The sequence below is a fragment of the Phocoena phocoena genome, chromosome 19 (assembly GCF_963924675.1).
Source record: "Phocoena phocoena chromosome 19, mPhoPho1.1, whole genome shotgun sequence".
Classification (NCBI taxonomy): Eukaryota; Metazoa; Chordata; class Mammalia; order Artiodactyla; family Phocoenidae; genus Phocoena; species Phocoena phocoena.
In genome coordinates this window covers 13,840,837-13,862,151 of record NC_089237.1, presented here as the reverse complement: position 1 = coordinate 13,862,151, position 21,315 = coordinate 13,840,837, and the positions used below count along the sequence as shown (strand labels likewise).

General features: G+C 43.0%; 1 protein-coding gene across 1 annotated transcript in view; it reads right to left on the bottom strand.

Moving 5' to 3' along the window:
• Nucleotides 1-17,154, bottom strand: part of SMURF2 (SMAD specific E3 ubiquitin protein ligase 2) — a 144,749-nt gene extending 127,595 nt beyond the window's left edge. Inside the window, exons 1-2 of the mRNA XM_065897955.1 lie at nt 17,110-17,154; nt 13,817-14,055 (exon numbers count right to left, since the gene is read on the bottom strand). Of these exons, the coding sequence (XP_065754027.1) occupies nt 13,817-14,055; nt 17,110-17,154 (284 nt within the window). The remainder of the gene's footprint in view (nt 1-13,816; nt 14,056-17,109) is intronic.
• Between the last annotated feature and the right edge of the window lie 4,161 nt (nt 17,155-21,315).

Genomic DNA, 21,315 nt, shown 5'->3' with positions numbered 1-21,315 from the left:
TTTGCATATTTGTATTTCCACTTTTTTCTATAATGAACATCTGTTACTCATGTAATAAAAGTTTAAAATATTGGCTTTTTAGTAAGATTAAAAACATGCAGGGACTTCCCTGGCAGTCCAGTGGTTAGGACTCCATGCTCCTGATACAGGTGCACGGGTTCATTCCCTGATTGGGGAACTAAGATCCCACAGGCTGTGTGGCGCAGCCAAAAAAAAACATGCAAATAAAAAAGAATGAAAGGATGACATACACCAACCAATGACATACACCAACAAGGGTGTATCAACTACACGACATCATCAACTAGATGATGGCATCATATGGGATTTTTATTTTCCTCTTTAACGTCGATGTTTTCTGAATTTTCCACGAAGAGTATAAAATCATATTTCATATGTTAGTAACATTACATATTACTAATAGAAATTATTTCACCCCATATTGGATAAGTGGGCAGGGGAAAGGAAATGGTTAGTTAGGAGAAAGGTTACTTCAATAAACTAAAAATAAAAACTTCTGCATTATCATCAATTGCTGTAGATTCCTTCTTCAGAAATGTGATTGTCAATGGCAAGATTCCTAAATGAAGCCAATAAAGGTTTACAGTAATTTGCAAATACCGGCAACACCTTTGTATTGGTCCAAAAGGTGGTGGGATCCCTGAGTCAACATCGCCCCCTTCCTGTGGTCATAGCATTTTTCTCTGAGACAAGGACAGCCCTATGCCAAATTCAAGAGAGAAAACTGGAGCTTAACAGGGATCTCTTGGGTCACTTAGATTCAGATTCAATTGCTCAAGTAGAAGCTGAGGGAGATGTGAACCAACAACACCCCCTGTGGAAATTTCAGGCTCTTAGCTGACAGTGGGTTCACCATGAGTCACTCCAGTGTCATGGGCTGTTAGCTGAATTCACAGCAGGATTCTATTGGGGATGAGGGTCATGATAGTCGCCCTCTACCCACAGCCCATCAGCCTGCGCCGTAAGCAATACTTTCAGTTCTGGGTGCTATACTCTAAAAAGGACAAAGGAGAAAGAAATCAAGATGCTGAGGCACTTCAAGCCATGCCCCATGCAGAATGAAAAGCTGAGAAAGAAAATTCAGAGGAACACATCAGCTGCCTTAAAATAACTGGTAAGAGATCGCATTCAGGTGAATTAAAATTCTTCCACATGGTTTTGCAGGGAGGAGCCATGACCAGTGTGGTGGAGTTGGGATTAGAATTCTATTGAGACAGACCTCGAGACAGGAAGAAGGCTTTCTGAGTCATATGAATTGGCAGAAGATACACTGGCTTTGAACCTGCTCCTCAGAATGTGGTCTGCAGAACCACAGCATGGACCTCAGGGGAAGCCCACTAGAAAAAACTGCTAGGGGACTTGCCTGCTGGCACAGTGGTTGAGAGTCCACCTTCCAATGTAGGGGACACGGGTTCGAGCCCTGGTCCGGGAAGATCCCACATGCTGTGGAGCAACTAAGCCCGTGTGTCACAACTACTGAGCCTGCGCTCTAGAGCCCACGAGCCACAACTACTGAGCCCGCGTGCCACAACTACTGAGCCCGCGTGCCACAACTACTGAAGCCCGTGTGCCTAGGGCCCATGCTCGGCAACAAGAGAAGCCACCACAGTGAGAAGCCTGCGCGCTGCAACGAAGAGTGGTCCCCGCTCACCGCAACTGGAGAGAGCCTGTGCACAGCAGCGAAGACCCAATGCAGAAAAAAAAATAAAGAGTATGAATAAAAAAATAAATTTATTTTTTTAAAAAAAGAAAAGAAATAAGTGCTGGGTCTCACTCAAGACATACTGAATCAGAACCTGCAGTTCAAAAATAAGATGCCCAGGTGACTCAAATGTGCATTCAAGTTGCGGGGGCACTGATCTGGACTGCCCACCTGGGGAGGGGATAAGTGTCCTGTTGCGCTGGAGAGAAATCAGAGGCTGAGCTACCGTCATTCAGGAAACTGAGGAGAACTTAAACTGGAGGAGTATCTGAGAAAGATTTATGAATAAGAATGTTCATTGAAGCAGAGTTTGAATTAGAAAATCAAAATCTGGTAAAAACTATAATGAGAAAATACAAAACCATTAAAAATTATATCTTAGATGAATATTTAAAAGCATTAAAATGTTCATTAAAAATGGTCATAATACATTAAGGGAAAATAAATTACAAAATAATATGTACAATATGATATTTACCATGTGTATTTAACATTCTCTTAAAAGTAATTATGAGAATCTTAAAAATATACTTAAAAGGTTATCTAGCCTATGGAGACTGATTGTTTTTTTAAATGTTTATTATAAAAAAGAAAAAATTGCTCATTATAAAATTTGGAAAATGGTAAACACTATAAAGGAGAAACTAAAAATGACTTATCTATCACTCAAAGATAACCATTGTATATTTCCTTTGACTGCTGATTCTATGCAAATTTATGTATTTTAAATAATATTTTTCTGATTATAAAAGTAATATATGTTCAATGTAGAAGATTTGGAAAATCAGAGAAGTACAAAGGAGAAAAATTTTAATATTTAGATAAAATCATATTAATATTTCAATCCAGCTTGTGTTTTTATGCAAAACATAAAAAAATTTAAACCAAGTTGTAATCACACTGTAAAAACAATTTTACATCCAGATTTTTCACCTATCATGAGACTGTTTCCATATCATTAAATATTATTATTATAAGTGGCTATATAGTTTTTTTGGTTTTTTTTTTTATATAGTTTTTTTTTTTTTTTCGGTACGCGGGCCTCTCACTGTTGTGGCCTCTCCTGTTGCTGAGTACAGGCTCCGGACGCGCAGGCTCAGCGGCCATGGCTCATGGGCCCAGCCGCTCCACGGCATGTGGGATCTTCCTGGACCGGGGCACGAACCCGTGTCCCCTGCATCGGCAGGTGGACTCCCAACCACTGCACCACCAGGGAAGCCCGGCTATACAGTATTTTATCTTGTAAACATACTTGATTTATTGCCCATTCCAATAGTGATGAATATTTAGGTTGTTTCCAATTTTCCACTAGTTTACATCTATAAAGAATACACTTGCTGGGCTTCCCTGGTGGCACAGTGGTTAAGAATCCACCTGCCAATGCAGGGGACATGGGTTCGAGCCCTGGTCCGGGAAGATCCCACATGCCGCAGAGCAACTGGGCCTGCATGCCACAACTACTGAGCCTGTGTGCCACAACTACAGAGCCTGCGTGCCATAACTACTGAAGCTCGCACGCCTAGAGCCCGTGTTCCTCAACAAGAGAAGCCACTGCAATGAGAAGCCCATGCACCACAACGAAGAGTAGCCCCCGCTCGCCGCAACTACGGAAAGGCCATGCGCAGCAAAGAGGACCCAATGCAGCCAAAAATAAATAAATAAATAATTTTATATATTAAAAAAAGATACACTTGCTCATGACTCCCTGGTCATTTTATTAGACTGAGTCCTAGAACTGGGATTACCTTGAAGTCAAAAGGCATGAACTCTTTCTAGGTACAGCCTTTTTTCGGGAAAATGAGACTCAGTCTCACTACATGCCCACCAGCCTTTCTTTTCCTAAAAGCTGACAGTGTGGACTGGCAAATTCTCTGAACTCAGAGACTTTCTTGGAATTTATTTGTTTTCTTTAATGACATACATATTCAGTTTCTTCCGTACCTGTTTGCTTATTCTGATACACTACTTTTTCATGGATCAATTATGGTCATTTATAGTTCTCCTGAAAAATTTTCCACTTCATCAAGAATTGCAGATTTACTAGAATTGAGTTGAACATCATATGTTTTAATTTTTAAGGGGTTTCGTCCCATCTGATATTATATTCTCTTCCTCATTTCTAATTGTAGTTATTGTGAGGGTTCCCCCTTTTTTTGTCTACTTAGATCATCAGATTGTTTTAATATTTCAAAGAATCAGCCCTTCAGTTTGTTTATCAATTCAAACTTATTTCTGATTCATTTACTTTTCTTTATTATTTCCTTCAGAGAATAACTTCCCAAGCCTAAAAACAATAAAAGTGACTACAAAGGAAAAAATTATTAATTTAACTCTATAAAATTATTTTTAAAACTTATGCAGACCCAAGAAAAATTAACACAAAAGTAAAAGAAACAGACTGCACTCTGTTCCCAAATGTGATTAGGAAAGTTTTAATATTTTTATTATGTAGACAAATTTACAAGAAAAAAACCCCAAGAACCCAAACGATTAATGGACAAAGTACTTGCACATGTAGTTCAAAGAAAATTTTTTAATATTCAAAAATATTTAATGGGGATATATGTATATGTATAGCTGATTCATTTTGTTGTAAAGCAGAAACTGACACACCATTGTGGAGCAATTATACTCCAATAGAGATGTTAAAAAAATAAAAATTTTTTAAAATAAAGGTTTCCCTATAAAAATTTTTTTAATTATTCAAACGTTAAAATATGTATAATTGATTGAATCAGGAAAATACAACAATAAAGAATAACCTCATGTTAGTTTCATAGAACTCACTGCCTTTTTTTTATAATAGCCTTATTGAGGTATAATTCACTTGCCATGCAATTCATCCTTTTAAAGTGTACAATCCAGTGGGTTTTAGTGTATTCACAGAGTTGTACAACCATATCACTATCTAATTTTAGAACATTTTCATCACCCCAGAAAGAAACACTGAACTCACTAAAAGTCACTTCCCACCCCTCTCTCCTTCAGCAGTAGACAACCGCAAATCTACTTTCTGCCTTTTTAGATTTGCTTATTGTGGACATTTCAAATAAATGGATTTACAGTAAGTGGTCTTTTGTGACTGGCTTCTTTTATTCACTATAATGTTTTCAAAGTTCATCCATGTCATAGCATGTGTCAGTATTACAATCCTTTTCATTAATGAATAATATTCTATTGTATGAATAGACCTCATTTTTGTCTATCTATTCATCATGGGCATTTGGGATGTTTCTACTCTTTGGTGATTATGAACTTTCATGCTCAAGTCATCATGTGGAAGGACTCTGTCTTTTACACAGCTGGAAATATATAACTTGGATGTAACTCTTTGACAAAGTCATATATAAAATGTCCATAGCTTTACCATAATCTCACTTCTCAGAATCTGATTCAAAAAACCAATAATATAGGATGTGGGAAAGCACTAAGTAGAGAGCTGCTCATCACGGTATTATTTAAGCATGTGCCCTGTTTCTCCAGCAAAGGGACAAAAATAAGGACCCATCTTCTCTATAATTTACATGACTGGAGACAAGTTGCTGTCTTTCTTTTATCCCAAGAAGCTTTCCCCAAAAGCTTCTGTGCTTCTTTTTGACTGAGAAAATGGGTCAGTCACCAAAGGGGCCCATCTCTGCCACAGTTGCTGGGTGGCTCTCCCAGAGGGTTGGAAGGAGGCTGCTGGGCACTTGGGCACAGGTTGGCTACCGCTGCTCATTCCCCCAGGAGGGCAGGCTTCCGGCCCCAGCCCCTCCCTGGCGCACCCTGGTGAGTTCCTCCTCCAGCACCTCCCCCCACCCCACGCCGCCACCCTCCGGTGTCTTTTCGACGACAATGAGGATCATCTCAGCCCATTAGTGAGACTAATACTATGAAGCCTCATTAAGGGAAGATTTTCCCACCACTTCCCCACAACTTTTGAGCTCTGCCGTCCAAAGAGTTTGGATGGAATGGTCTCACACTCTGAACTCTTGGAAGCCCTGAGTCTGGGGTGCTCTTTGCTTTACATGTACCTGACCACAAGGAGCCACCCAAAGGGGTCTTCCTAAAGATCAGTCCTATGCTCCCCTGGTGGCGCAGTGGTTAAGAATCCGCCTGCCAATGCAGGGGACACGGGTTCGATCCCTAGTCCAGGAAGATCCCACATGCTGCGGAGCAACTAAGCCTGTGTGTCACAACTACTGAGCCTGCACGCTTAGAGACCGCGAGCCACAACTACTAAAGCCCGCGCGCCTAGAGCCCGTGCTCCGCAACAGGCGAAGCCACTGCAATGAGAAGTCTGCGCACCGCAAAGAAGAGTAGCACCCCCCGCAACTAGAGAAAGCCCACGCACAGCAACGAAGACCCAACGTAGCCAAAAATAATAAATTTTTTTAAAAGATCAGTCTTCATTCCGTCTCAACAGAGAGGTGTCTCATCTGATGAGTGATTTTGGGAAAAGGAACTGAGCATGTATGGCCCCACCCCTGAGGGGTTGGTTCTCTCACCTTGAAAGCTAATGGTCTCCTAATGCAAAGATGGGCTCTGTCCCTCCGAGGCAAGGTCGGCAGTTCTCTCTAACCAGGGAGATCTCGCAGGGGGCATGACTGGAGAACAAGTCAACTAGCTCTTTATTTCATTGATAATAAAGCTGATATTTTGATCTCTAAAAAAAAAAAAAAAAAGATCAGTCCTACTGCTGGCAGCTTCTATTTTTAAAATGGAAACGTTAGTTTTCTGTGAATGGGCAACAAATTTCACTCAAAAATCAAAAAATACAAAGGGATACACAGTGAAATCTTGTCCCAGCCCCCCGCTTAGGGACAATATTAGGGACTAGCCAATATTACAGTTTGGAAACTGATAATACATAATCTTTTTCACACCTTGTTTTCTTGAATTCTCATCCCTCTCAGTGCATAACTTGGTTATATCTTAACTTATTTAACCCATCCTTTATTAGGTTGTTTCCAATCTTTTGCTAATTAGTCAACAGTACAACAAATACCCTTATAAAGTCAAAAGGGTTCTGCACCCAAATTCCAATGTGTAGATAGGGGTTTCCCCCACACACCACCAAGCAATGCTCTGACACCAGCTGGGTATCCTACAGTTCAATTCAGTTCTACACTATCTGATAGCATCAGATTGCACAGGTTAAAGGCTCAGTCCTACAAGACTGCCCACATCCCCCTTCAGAGGCTGATCACAAGCCTAGGTTATTGCCTGTACTTCTGACTGACTGGCTACAGATCAGAGGTTCCAGCAACCCACTCCTTAGTTTCAATTAATTTGCTAGAGCAGCTCACAGAACTCAGAGAAACATTTTACTTACTAGATTACCAGTTTATTACAAGAGGATTTAATTCAGGAACAGACAGATGGAAGAGATGCATGGAACAAGGTACATGGAAAGGGTAAGGAGCTTCCATGCTCTCTCCCAAAGCGGTACCCTCACCAATCTCCACATGTTCACCAACCCCGAAGCTCTCAGAACCCTCTCCTTTTTGGGTTTTTATGGAGGTTTCAGCACACAGGCATGATTGATTAAATCATTGGCCATTGGTAATTGAACTCAATCTCCAGCCCCTCCCACTCCCAGGAGGTCGGGGAGGTGGGACTGAAAGTGCTAACTCTCTAATTACTTGGTTGGGTCTCCTGGCAACCAGCCCCTAACCATAGATCATATTAACATAACAAAAGACACCTTTACCACTCTCCTCACTTTGGAAATTCCAAGGGTTTTAGGAGCTCTGTGCCAGCCACAGGACCAAGACCAAATGTATAAATCACAATATCACAAAAGGGCATCGTTGCTCATGATAAATCAATGAGTTAAATGGTAAACGTACCCACCTAACTCATAGACGGTGGGATGGGGATTCAAACCAAGGTTCTCTAAGCTAGGGTTTAGGATCTTAACCATGAAGCTAAACTGCATTTTTGGTCCCTCTCAATCTGAAGAAATAGTGTTACTGTCCAGGTAATTTTCCAATGAATTGCTCTTAAAGTGAACATTTTTTCATATGTTTAAGAATATTTTGTTTCCTTTTCTGTGAAATATCTCTACATAGTCTTTGACCATTTTCCACTAGGTTACTGGCTTGTTCCCTTACCAATTGTAGAAACTCTTAATATATTAGAGAAATTAGCCCTTTCTGTATTCAAAATCGAAAATGTATTTCACAGTTTGTCATTTTTCTTTTGACAGTTTGTATAGAGGTTTCTGCCATGAAGAAATTAGATTTTATATGATCATATTTATTCATTTTTAAATTTTATGGATGCTGGACTTCGTTCCATACTTGGACAAGATTTTCATTTATGAAACAATAAAAAAATTCTCCAGTGGATTTTTCAAGTATTTTTATAGCTTCTTAGGGTTTTTTTTTTTTTGGACATCTAAATATTTGGTGATCTTGAAATATGTCCTAGTTCAAGATATGGATTTGAGGGTTTTTTTCTTCCAGTTGGCTACTCAGTTGTCCCCAACACTGTTTTTTTTTTAGTTATCTATATCCCCCATTAATTTATATACCCTTATAATATATCAAATTTCACTGAAAACATTCAAGTGATACCTTCTTCTAGTTTATAAAAAAAACTGAGTATAGACACCCCTTATGAATACCAGGGACACCTTAAATATCTGGTAACAGAGACCAACAATAGGATTCTGGTTAAAGTGTATTCTTGTAAATCTCCCTGATGAAATCCCTTTAAAGCGATGATTAAAAAGAGTATGTCAAAATGTAGGGGAAATGCTTCTGATACAAATGTCAAGTGAAAAAAGAAGGATATAAACTTTATGCAAACCAAGAATATGACCACATTCTGAAATCATGCATAGCAAAGAATCATATGAGCAAAACACCGGAGGATAATAAGTGGTTTTGTTGGGAGGAGAGACAAGAGATTCCCCCTACCTTTTTTTCCCTGAATTTTTTGAAAGCGGTGGTATCAGTATAATTTTCAAATTTAATTTTTAATAATGGCAGACTGTCCATATGGGTTTTTCTCCTCTGTCTCGGGAGAGCTCATTACAATGATAGTAAAGAAATAAAAAGATTACAAACCTATGAGGAAAGAAGAAAAACAAAGGAAGCAAAATATCTCATGGTTGAAAAATTCCAACACATTTTTGGGAGAGGGCAAGCTGGTGGAGGAGTGGTAACAGACACCACAGAGCTGTGAAGGAAGCGACAAGAAGGCGCTGGGTGGGGTAGTGATTAAAGTAAAACATGTCACTTGTGGACAGGACTCCAGACTCCCCTCCTGGGAGATGTCGCTGACTCACTGTGCGTGCCCTCCAGCCAAGACACTTAGAAGTGCTCCTGCCTCTTTTCTCCCAGCTGAACAAGGAACACTGTGTTTAAAGTCTCTAGCTTCCACTTGGGGCTGTGGGGAGGTTAATTACTATTTGAGAAGGTATGTGAGCTGGTGGGATAAAAGACCCAACAGGCAGGAGGAGGGTTATGACCAGTCATGTAACCCTTTAAATCCCATGATCCTCTCATGCACCCAGGAGGCCAGCACTCTGGGTTTAGAGTTGGGCAGTGCAGGTGAAGCCTATTGCACGCTGTGGCCAAATGCTCACATCACTATCAGAACAGGGCAGGGATGGCCAACTTGAAGATATGAATGGACGTGAGACTCCCAGCCAGGATACCAGCCCAGGCACATCCTTGAACTAGTGACCTGTCCTGCTTGGTCCCCTACCCAATGTCCCTGTTCCTCCCCAAATCCGGAGCCCTGTCTTTTTAAAATCTATTTTATTGAATTATAGTTGATTTACAATGCTGTATTAATTTCTGCTGTATAGCAAAGTGATTCAGCTGTACATATATACACATTCTTTTTCATATTCTTTTCCATTATGGTTTATCACAGGATATTGAATATAGTTCCCTGTGCTACACAGTAGGACCTTGTTGTTCATCCATTCTACATATAATAGCTTGCATCTGCTAATCCCAAACTCCCAATCCATCCCTCCCCCACTCCCCCTTCCTCTTGGCAACCACAAGTTCGTCCTCTATATCTGTGAGTCTGTTTCGTAAATAAGTTCTTTTGTGTCATATTTTATTTTATTTATTTATTTATTTGGTTGCGCCGGGTCTTAGTTGCGGCTCATGTGCTCCTTAGTTACAGCAGGCGGGCTCCCTACTTGTGGCATGTGAACTCTTAGTTGCAGCATGCACGTGGGATCTAGTTCCCTGACCAGGGATCAAACCGGACCCCCTGTACTGGGAGTGCAGTGTCTTATCCACTGCGCCACCAGGGAAGTCCCTGTGTCATATTTTAGATTGCACATATAAGTGATATCATATGCTATTTGTCTTTTTCTTTCTGACTTACTTCACTTAGTAAGATAATCTCTAGGTCCATCCATGTTGCTACAAATGGCATTATTTCATTTTTTTAAGTTTTTTTTTAATTGAAGGATAATTGTTTTACAATATTATATTAGTTTCTGAAGTGAATCAGCTATATGTATACATATATATCCTCACTCTTGGACCTCCCTCCCACCCCCCTATTTCATTCTTTTTTATGGTTGAGTAGTGTTCCATTGTACATAAGTACCACATCTTCTTTATCCATTCATCTGTCGATGGACATTTAGGTTGTTTCCATGTCTTGGCTATTGCGAATAGTGCTGCTATGAACGTAGGGGTGCATGTGTCTTTTTGAATTCAAGTTTTTGTCCAGATATATGCCCAGGAGTGGGATTGCTGGATCATATGGCAACTCTATTTTTAGTTTTTTAAGGAACCTCCATACTGGCTGCACCAGTTTACATTCCCACCAACAGTGTAGGAGGGTTCCCTTTCTGGAGCCCTGTCTTAAGTTCTTACTTAGAGCTCCTTGCTGCCCTGCCTTAATCCTACTTATCAAGACAAGTCCAGTCTCCGCACGCTGGGAGCCCCGATACCCTAGAATTGCTACTCAGAATGTAGTGCTCTTGTCAAGATGTCCAAATGTGGTACAATTTGGTGATCTCCAATAAATTGATGGTGTTAGCACACCAGACACACACACACAAACTTGATTTCAAGAACTTGCCAGTGGGCTAGGATCCAGTCTCCTTTCTATGGCTTGGAAACCAGATGGGACTAAAAATATTCATGTATTTATTCAGTCAATTGTCTTCATTCTTTCTTTGAGGGAATGAATTTCTAAGCCCAGAAATGTAGCTTTGAAGACCACAATAATCATTCATTGAAAATCCGCTCTATAGGTCAGTCCCTGTCCTAGACTCTATGAAAACGCAAAGAAATACAACTCCTACCTCAGAGCTAGCTAGACTATTTACACTCCTTTTAAAGATCTAAGCGTTCTTTTCTCAATGAGGGCGGGAACGATGTCTGGCTTATTTGTGTTGTATATTGCATTAACTCATCCAGTAAACATTTACTGAACACCTACCATGTGCCAGGCCCCAATTCAGGCACTGCAAATACAAAAATGAATGAAAACAAAGTATCTATTCTCAATCTAGATTCTAGTAAGAGAGATAGACAATAAATTAATGAGGAAAGAAACCCATAATATGTAAAGCAGTGGTAAATGCTTAGGAAAGATTAAGAAGGGTAAGGAGACAAAAGTGGTGGAAGATGTTATTTCGCAGAGGTTTGTCAGGGGAGAGTTCTCTGATGAGGAGAAGTTCAAGCAGAGACCTGATTAGGCTAGGAAGCAGGCTGTGTAGAGATCTGGAAGCAGAGGGAGCTGGAAGTACAAAACCCTCAAGGGAGGAACAACCAACAGTGTATGTTGGAAAACAACATATTGAGTGGAGTGAGCAAAGTTTGGGTGCAGTCGGAAAAGGGGGTTGGGGAGAGGGCGTGGCATTGCCACGCAGGGCCTTTTAGATAAGGACTTTGTGTAAGCTTTGTATAGAAATACAACGCAGGTAGAGAAAAGTACACAAATTGTAAATGTACAACTCAATGAATTTTCACCAACTGGACTCACCCATTTAAACCACCTTCCCAACTGAACTTCAGAACACTGCCAGCAGCCCTGAAGCCTCTCTCATGCCTCCTTTGTCATTATCACCCCAAGGATAACCATGACTTCAACTTCTATTACCATAGATTAATTTTGCCTATTTTTGAACTACATGCAAAACTACATGGAATCATACAGTATTACCCTTTGGTGTCTGACTTTGTTCATTTAATGTTATGTTCATGAGATTTGTCCACGTTGTTATGTATAGTCATGGTTTGTTTTTTTCGTTACTGTGTGGTATTGCACTGTGTGAATAAACTACCATTTCTCTCTCTATTCTACCACTGATCAACATTTGGATTGTTTCCAGTTTGAGGACTATTTCGAATAATACTGCTATGAGCATTCATTCTCGTTTGTGTCTTTTGGAACACGTGAGTATGCATTTCAGTTGAGTAGCTATCAGGGATGGGATCTGGGGGCATGGGTTTTTCTTTGGTAGACACTGCCAAACTGTCCTCAGATTTTGCTTTTTAATCTGAGTGAAAAGGGAAATCATTTGAAGGTTCAAAGTAGAGAAATCGCATAATCTGACCTACATCTTTAAAGGATCACTTACTAGAAGTCTTTAAAGATTATATTTTTCAAAAGTTCAGCACATGAAATAAAACCCAAGCTAGCTGGAGCCGGCACTAAAAGCATGACTCCAGAGTTATATCTCTAGCCAGGACCTCTACTCTGAACCACAGACCCATGTCTGCATAGCCTACTCGACAACTCCATGTGGATGTCTAATAGGCATCTCAAACTTTCTATGGCCAAAACCAAATTCTTGATATTCTGCCCTGGACCAGCTCCTCCTACAGGGGTCCCCATCTTAATTAATAGCAGCTCCATTCTTCAATTTACTTGAGCTAAAAACATTGGTGTTATCTTTTTCTCCTTGTATTTTTTCATACCCCGTATCCTATCAGCAGATCCTGTGAGCTCTATCTTCAGAATATTCTGGAACCACTGGTCACCATACCCCCTGCCCTACCTCTCTAGACCATCATTATCTCTCCCCTAGACTATTGCAGTGCCCATCTAAGTGGTCTCCTGGCTCCCTGTCACTCTTGTATTAAAATTCTCCTGTGGCATCCCATATCACAGAGTGACAACCAAAGTCCACACTACTACTCACAGGTTACAGCATGGTATGGCTCCCTTTACCTCTCTGACTTTGACTCCTGTGCCTTTCCCCTCCTCACTCCATTGTAGCCACACTGGCCTTTCCCCTGTTCACCAAACAGCCCAGGCACACTTCCACCTCAGGGCCTTTGCACGTGCTACTGCCTCTGCCTAGAATGCTCTTGCCCCCCACTGCTCACTTCCTTGCCTCCTTCCAGTCTTTACTCAAAACTTCTTCTTCCAGCAAAGACTTCTCCAGCCCCCTTGTTGAACATTTCATACTTCTCTCTGTGCTCAGCATTTCATATTTGCTTTCCCAGCTTTGTTTTCTCCACTTAGCATTTATCACTCTTACATGCCATAATTTTTATATGTTTTATCTGTTTATCAGCTGTCCCTGCCAGTGGATCATACCTAATTGCCATGAGGACATTGATTTTTATGTTTTGTTTACCTCCGTAGCCCAGCATCTAGAATAGGCTTGGCACATAGTAGGTACTAAATAAATATTTATTGTCTGAGTGAATGAATGGATGGAAAGGATCCTTGCCCCAGATCCTTTCTTGATTACCCGTGCCTGAGAAGCTGATGACAAATCAGAGGTGGTTTCTAAGCATCTCCAGTAAGTTGGAGTTGCCTATAGAAACATTTTCCTTCTATACTCTCCCTTCCTGGCATGCAGGGACCTGGGAAAAGCGGAGATGCTGATCAATATCTCTGACTGGGAAGGAAGATGGGATTAGGTACTAGAAATTAGAGGAAGGATGTCTCCGCCCGTCTGCTTCCAGCAACAGAGGCTGCGATCTGCCTGGCAAGTTGCCTGCTCTCAGAAACAGGATGTGTCCAGAGAGGAAGTGACTGCAGACATGGTTGGGGGGGAAATGCCCTGTGCCTGAGACAGAACACTTGAGGCTAGTCATTCTGGAGCCTTCCAAGGGTCCATTCCTGGGGGATGAGTAAATTCTGCTCCATGGTCTCATGGTGACTCACTGTATCTTGGGGAATGTGCGGCCCAACCCTAAGACAGGGCGAACAGGTGTTTCCTTCTTTGGGGTTCCCAGCTTGGGTGACTGATTGCTGAAGGGGAGAGAATGCTGATTCCAAGCCCACAACCAGCTCTGGTGGGCTGTGAGATTAACCTGCTTCTGTGCCAGCGTCTCCCTGGGGATGATATGAGTGAGGAAATGAACACTTGGCGAGGCAGCACGTCTTGGTGCCGTGTCTGCCATCTGGGGGAGGAATAACTCAGTGGCAGAGAGAGGATCGAGAGTGGCTGTGTTAAGGCTCTGTAGGAAATGTCAAAGGGAGTACCTTTCTAGCAAGTCGTTTTACTAATCTTGATTTGAGGTCAGAGGTTAGACGGTCTAAAAGCCCATTGCCCAGGGATCTCTCGGAAACCTGCTTTCTGTGCCTTTCCCCAGAGTGGGCAAGAAAGCAAGCTTGGCCTGAACGAGCCCGGGGCCCACGCTCAGGGGCCCGAGCAGAGGAATCTCCCAGCACTGCTGAGGTGGTCTAGCCTCAAGACCATGGAGGCTGTGGCCTGAAGTCTTATTTGGCAGCCAGAAGAGAGAAAAACAGTTCCTGCAGATTCTCCACAGTAGCTCTGCCCTGGTGGGCTCAAAAATTTGGACTCTGCATTTTGGCTAAAGGGCATTAATGTCATAAAACCTGTACCAGGAAACTTTTGATGAAAATTAATTTGGCTGTATAAGAAAAGAACCACAGGGCTTCCCTGGTGGCGCAGTGGTTGAGAATCTGCCTGCCAATGCAGGGCACACGGGTTCGAGCCCTGTTCTGGCAAGATCCCACATGCCGCAGAGCAACTAGGCCCGTGAGCCACAACTACTGAGCCTGTGCGTCTGGAGCCTGTGCTCCTCAACAAGAGAGGCCGTGACAGTGAGAGGCCCACGCACCGCGATGAAGAGTGGCCCCCGCTCGCCGCAACTAGAGAAAGCCCTCGTACAGAAACGAAGACCCAACACAGCCAAAAATAAATAATAAATAAATAAATTAAAAAAGAAAAGAAAAGAAAAGAAAAGAACCACAAACACAGTGCTCGGCATAGAAATGGGCAGATGCATTAATTCAAGTTCCCAGAAGAACAGAAAAAGCAAGAAAACTCTCTCAACACTTGGCGTGACCACAGCAATCTCCAGACAAGCTCTGGGCCTTGCGTTTATGGTGAAATGCAGTGAGCAGCTCAAAGCTTGGAAAGTTGTTATGAACATTATGAGTATTATAATAAAAGCTGGGGTATTTTGTCTTCTTCCTCTCTGAAAACCAAAGCAAGAATCTTTAAGCTTGTCTTTGGTAAGACGTTAAAGGTAGCAGGAGGTCTCATCCTGGCAGGTTTCTTCTAATACATTTACTTACAGAAAAGAGCTCATATGGTGCAAAGCATCTGCAACCTACTTTTTTTGCTTAAGCAATTTGTCCTGAGCATCTTTTTACGTCAATATGTAAAAATCTACATTCTTCTATGTGCTTCCTGTAGACTGAGAAACAAAGGGATCTTTCTTGATGGAAGACATGGAATCATCTTGGGAATGGCCTGGAGGTGGGCCCCAAAGCAGGCATCCATTCTGCTAAATTCTCTTTTAAATGCTCCCACAGGAGGAGCTCCCCACCCTAGCCCTTGGTCACGTTTAGCAGAAACTGGTCCATCTTTTTTCTGAGCCCCTTCTTCTGTGTGACAGCCAGAAAGGTGGGGCCACCTCTAGGCTGTCTTGAGTTCTCCTCTCCTGTAATTTCCCCTCACCTTACTCCCAGCTCATTTTTTCCTTTCTAGAAGCTGGAGATGGAAGGCTAAGCAACCGATCTTTCCGGTAGCGTGAACACCACTTCCAGTTTGCCTGAGAATGAGGGTTTTTCCCGGGACATGGGACTTTGAGTTTTAAAACCAGGAGAGTCCCAGGAAAACCAGGAGGGTTAGTCACCCTATTCCCAGAATCATGGGGGGTGAGGGGAGACATGGTCAAGTTTGACTAAGTTGCTAGAGATCCCCTTTTCACAGTTCTACCCAGGTCAGGTTGGAAGTTTCTGAAAGGCACGCTCTCTGAGATTCGACTGGGCCTGCTTAGGTCCCATGTCCACCCTGGAAACAGTCGCCAGGACAGGGGACGGATGCTTGGGAGGCAGAGGAGAACTAGCCAACAGGAAGGGGACCCGCTGGGGACGCTGACCCCTTCCACTCAGCAGAGGCCTCACAGGGCTGAAACCAGCCACAACCTCTCCCCAGACTCTCCCACTTGGCCTCACGTGAAATGGCTTAATCTCACTGAGCCTCTGTTTCCTCATCTGAAAGTGAGAAGAGGATTAGACTGCAGTAACATACGTGTGGCCCTTAGCAATATCGAGAAATCTCTAGTGACCTGTGGAGGGAGCTCCAAGGTGCTGGAGTGGAGGTCAGGGGATGGTTCAGTAGAAGGTCATGCTGTCACCTCCCCCTCAGCTGGGCAGTTCCCCTTGTCCTCCCAGAGCCAGCCAGCCGTTCACTCATCCTCCACTAAAGGCAGCAAGGTCAAGGGCCATTCAGACCCTCTGGGTCAGTTTGGTTAGGGGGCGGTTTGCACAAAGCTTTGCTTGTTAACTTTATTGGGCCTGGAAGGCACACATTATAGAACACAATGTTCATGCCAGTGTCTCCGACCACAAACCCCAAGAGTCCAAATGTTGAAACACTCAGGAAGTCTAAAGGGTCCTCTCGTCTTCAGAGGCCCAGCCCAGCTCACAGGAATGGCATGCATCAAAAGGCAGGAAGTCCCTACAAGTCTGTCCCATCAAGCCACCAGACACTGGTCACCTTTCTGTGTCTGCACAAGAAGTCGAGTGCTCAGGGAAGGGTGAGGTGATCTGGGACCTTCGGGGCCAAGGTGGTACCCATGCCTGAGAAACGAGGGCACCACAGGAAGCGGGCTCCCCTCTGCCGATTGAGGGACTCAGAACTGGGCCTCAGCTCCCTCATGGGATAAGTGACATTTTGGTTCCTGTTTCCTTCCCTCTCTGTTTTTCTTCTTTTTTTTTTTTCTGCATACATTCTCCAAGGAAGTATCAAACATGTACTGCAACTCCCAGGAACAAGCCCCCAGAGAAACATGGAGAAGAGTGGGTGGCCTTCCTTCAAGATCTGATGTATCAAAGGCCCGGGACTGTCCTGGCCCAACACTCTCCACTGCCAGCCGTGCCTCACCACTGACTTGGTGGCCCAGGGCGCCAGCTCCCTGTCCTGGGCTTCCTCAGGGTTAAGAGGGAAGGTAAAGGAAAAGAAAGGGGATGGCTTGCACCGACGGGATGGCCTGGCGGGTCACAAAGTTGGGCTTGGTCACCATGGCGCCGGGGGGATTTCTCTGCAGCCCATGGTCCGGTCCCGTGAAGAGAGAAAGAAAGAGAGAGAATCTCCTAGTGAGCTGAAGCAGCATCTCTGCAGAAGAAGGGAGAATAAATAACAGGTCAGCCAGGAAGACCTCCGGGCCTCCTGAAGGCATCTAAAGGTAAAACACACCAACTGGTCATAGGAGTCCTGCTTAAGGCAGAAGCAACCCAGAAAGTGAAAGTAAAGAAAGCACAGGAGATCAAGAACAGGATGGGAGGAAAAGAGGCAGAGAGGGAGACAAATCCCTAGGGAGAGAGGGCAGTGGCGTGCAGCTCCTATTGGCTAAAGCCCTGTCTAGGCCACTGAATGCTGCTAGAAGATTTAGTTATCACAGCATCTTACACATAAGAAAACCGAGCGAATTCCCTGGCCGTCCACTGTTTAGGGCTCAGCGCTTTCACTGCCAGGACCCGGGTTCAATCCCTTGTGGGGTAACTGAGATCCCACAAGCCATGCAGCACAGCCAAAAAAAAAAGAAAAAAGGAAAACAACAACAACAACTGAGACCCATGAAGTTAAATTCTTCACCCTAGGACCACAGGCAGGTATTAGCTGAATCAGAATTTGAACCCAGGGCTGTCTGACTCCAAGGTGCAGGCTTTTAATACAACTCTACACTTTATCAGTAATTGCCTCAGAGCTGCCTGCTTTGGGTCCACACTTGGTCCATGGCTGCTTCTCGTTGCTTATAATTTTTAAAATAATCACCATGTAAAAGAAAATTTTAAATCATAAGGTTAAGTCAATATATACTGAATGGTATATTAAATAGGAAATGGATTTGGCTGCTGTGACAGAGAATCAAAATAACAGTGGTTTAAAGAAGCTAAGTTTCACTACCTAACAGCATACACAAAAATAAACTCCAAATGGCTTAAAGACTTAAATTAAATGTAAGACCAGACACTGTAAAACTTTTAGAGGAAAACATAGGAAAAACCCTCTTTGACATAAACCACAGCAAGATCTTTTTTGGCCCATCTCCTAGAGTAACAGAAATAAAAACAAAAATAAACAAATGGGACTTAATTAAACTTAAAAGCTTTGGCACAGCAAAGGAAACTATAAACAAGACAAAAAGACAACCCTCAGAATGGGAGAACATATTTGCAAATGAAACAACAGACAAAAGATTAATCTCCAAAATATACAAAGAGTTCATGGAGCTCAATAAGAAAAAAACAAACAATCCAGTTAAAAAATGGGTGGAAGACCTAAATAGACATTTCACCAAGGAAGACACACAGATGGCCAAGAGGCACGTGAAAAGATACTCAACATCACTAATTATTAGAGAAATGCAAATCAAAACTACAATGAGATATCACCTCACGCAGGTCAGAATGGCCATTATCACAAAAGCTAGAAACAGTAAATGCTGGAAAGGGTGTGGTGAAAAGGGAACCCTCCTACACTGTTGGTGGGAATGTAAATTGATACAACCACTATGGAAAACAGTATGGAGGTTCCTTAAAAAACTAAAAATAGAACTACCATATGACCCAGCAATCCCACTACTGGGCATATACCCTGAGAAAATCATAATTCAAAAAGAGACATGCACCACAATGTTCATTGCAGCACTATTTACAGTAGCCAGGACATGGAAGCAACCTAAGTGTCCATCAACAGATGAATGGATAAAGAAGATGTGGTACATATATACAATGGAATATTACTCAGCCATAAAAAGAAATGAAACTGAGTTATTTGTAGTGAGGTGGATGGACCCAGAGTCTGTCATACAGAGTGAAGTAAGTCAGAAAGAGAAAAACAAATACCGTATGCTAATGCATATACATGGAATCTAAAAAAAAAAAAAAAAAAGTGGTACTGATGAGCCTAGTTGCAGGGCAGGAATAAAGAGGCAGGCATAGAGAATGGACTTGATGACACGGGGTGGGAGGGCAAAGCTGGGGAGAAATGAGAGTAGCATTGACATATATGCACTACCGGATGTAAAATAGTTGGCTAACGGGAAGCAGCGGCATAGCACAGGGAGATCGGCTCAGTGCTTTGCAATGACCTAGAGGGGTGGCATAGGGAGGATGGGAGGGAGGCTCAAGGGGGAGGGGATATGGGGACATGTGTATGCATATGGCTGATTCGCTTTGTTGTGCAACAGAAACTAACAGGGTATTGTGAAACAGTTATACTCCAATAAAGATCTGTTAAAAAAAAAAAAGAAGCTAAGTTTCTCTCTCTGTTAGCTGTCGGGGCCAGCCTCTTTCTGTCTTGTTGCTCCTCCATCCCAAGAGCATGGTTCAAGACGGCTCAACCCATGACATTCACACTCTAGCCAGAAGAAGCGGGTGAAAGGAAGGGGAAGGCACAATTTTCCTTTAAGGGCACAGCCTGGAAGTTGAACACATTACTTCTCCTCACATTTTACAGATTAGAACATGGTCATAATAACCACATCTAGGGGCAAACGGAGTAGAGGTGAGCCTGAGAGGGTGGTTCCCTCGGCCCTTCAGGCAATTAGGGGAGGCCGGCATGGTGGGTATCTCCAGCCACAAGCAGCCTGGTGGATTACCCCAGCACACCAGGCAAAAGTCCAACTTCCTGTGTGTATCATGATGTGCAAATGTTGGGTTCCATTGACTCGTAAGGCTATAACTAGGTGGCATAGGGATCTGGAAAAGAACAGGAAAACATTTTTTTAAAAAAAAGAATAGGAAAATATTCTCCTGGTATTGTATGGTGGGGGATGGATATTAAGGACAAGAACATTAGGACAAACCCCCTTGACTCTCACAAAAAGAAGAATCACCAGTACAAGGACATTTCCCTCAAAACTAATTGCAACTGGGGAAACGATCCTTTAGTTGGCTAGAAAATAAAAACAGAGAATTAAAAATCCCAAACAATATATTTGCTGAGTGGAGTCATTAGGGAATAGAAAATAAATTAAAATGATCAAGTAAGATGGATCTCAGGAATTCAAGAATTGCTAAACATCAGAATTATACATATGATAATAATAACAGTCTTGCTGGACATTTTGACCCTTCAAATCCACTCTTCACCCTTCCCCATCCTGTTTTATGTCCCTGGTATCTAAGGGCCACATTAGTGGGCTTCCTCACCCTGGTTTCTGATAGGCTCAGCCAATGGGGGCACCAAGAGAACACCAGAGGAAGGGACGATGGTCGGGGTGCTCATTCCTCTAGCTGCCTTTCTGAGAGCTTGCCACCGGGCTGCTACATCCCTCGACCGAAGGTCACAGCTCCTGTCAGGCAGCCCTCTCCATCTCTGGATTTCAGTCACCACTCCTGCCCTTGCCCTTTCAGGACCAGGCATGGCAAAGCATTCCACTCTTCCTTGTTTTCCTCACCTTCCTTTCATTAAGCTCTTCTCATATTACCCAATTTGAATGGGCTACCTGTTTCCTGCTACTAATTGGTACCAGGGGTGGCCCGGTACCCAGGGCAGCCCCTCAAAATAGAATCCTGTGATGGATTGCTTATATAATTGAGGAGAGCGGCAATAACCTCCTTGTAGGAGTGGTGGGCACAGATGGGTCATGTGTAATCAATGGCGTTCGGTGGCATTATCATCACTCAACTTATTGGGGGTGGCATGGGATGAAGGGCAGGTAGAGGATAAGGCACTAGGATCTGGAAGGACTTGGGCACTTTTATACTATGGCAATAATGGTCATTATAAAGACTGTGGAGTCACTTGGCTTCTAGTGACATCACCAGAGAAAATACGTGGGGAAAAGGAAAAACTGAAAGCTGTGAACGTCGAACTGAGAATCCAATGGCCAGTGAGAAAGGCTTGGTGGCAGCTTTGAAGGAGCCCTCATTTCGTCCTTGCAGACTGTATATGGCTGAAGACTGAACCCAGGACCTCACTCTACATAAAGCAGAAATGCAGCTCCAATTAAATGTTCAGAGAAGGGCACAGTGGGGAAGTGGTGGGACCCTGAGGCTTAGGATGGGGACATCTGAGTAGCTACAGAGAAGGGTAAGAAGTCTGAACTCTCAAACCCCCTTGAACTTCCCTTATCATCTCAGGTAACCCTTCTCCTGTCTGGGGGACCAACTCACCCCTGCCTTCAGCGACTGCGTTTAGCACGGTTGCTTCACAAAACGGATTTCCAATCTCCTCA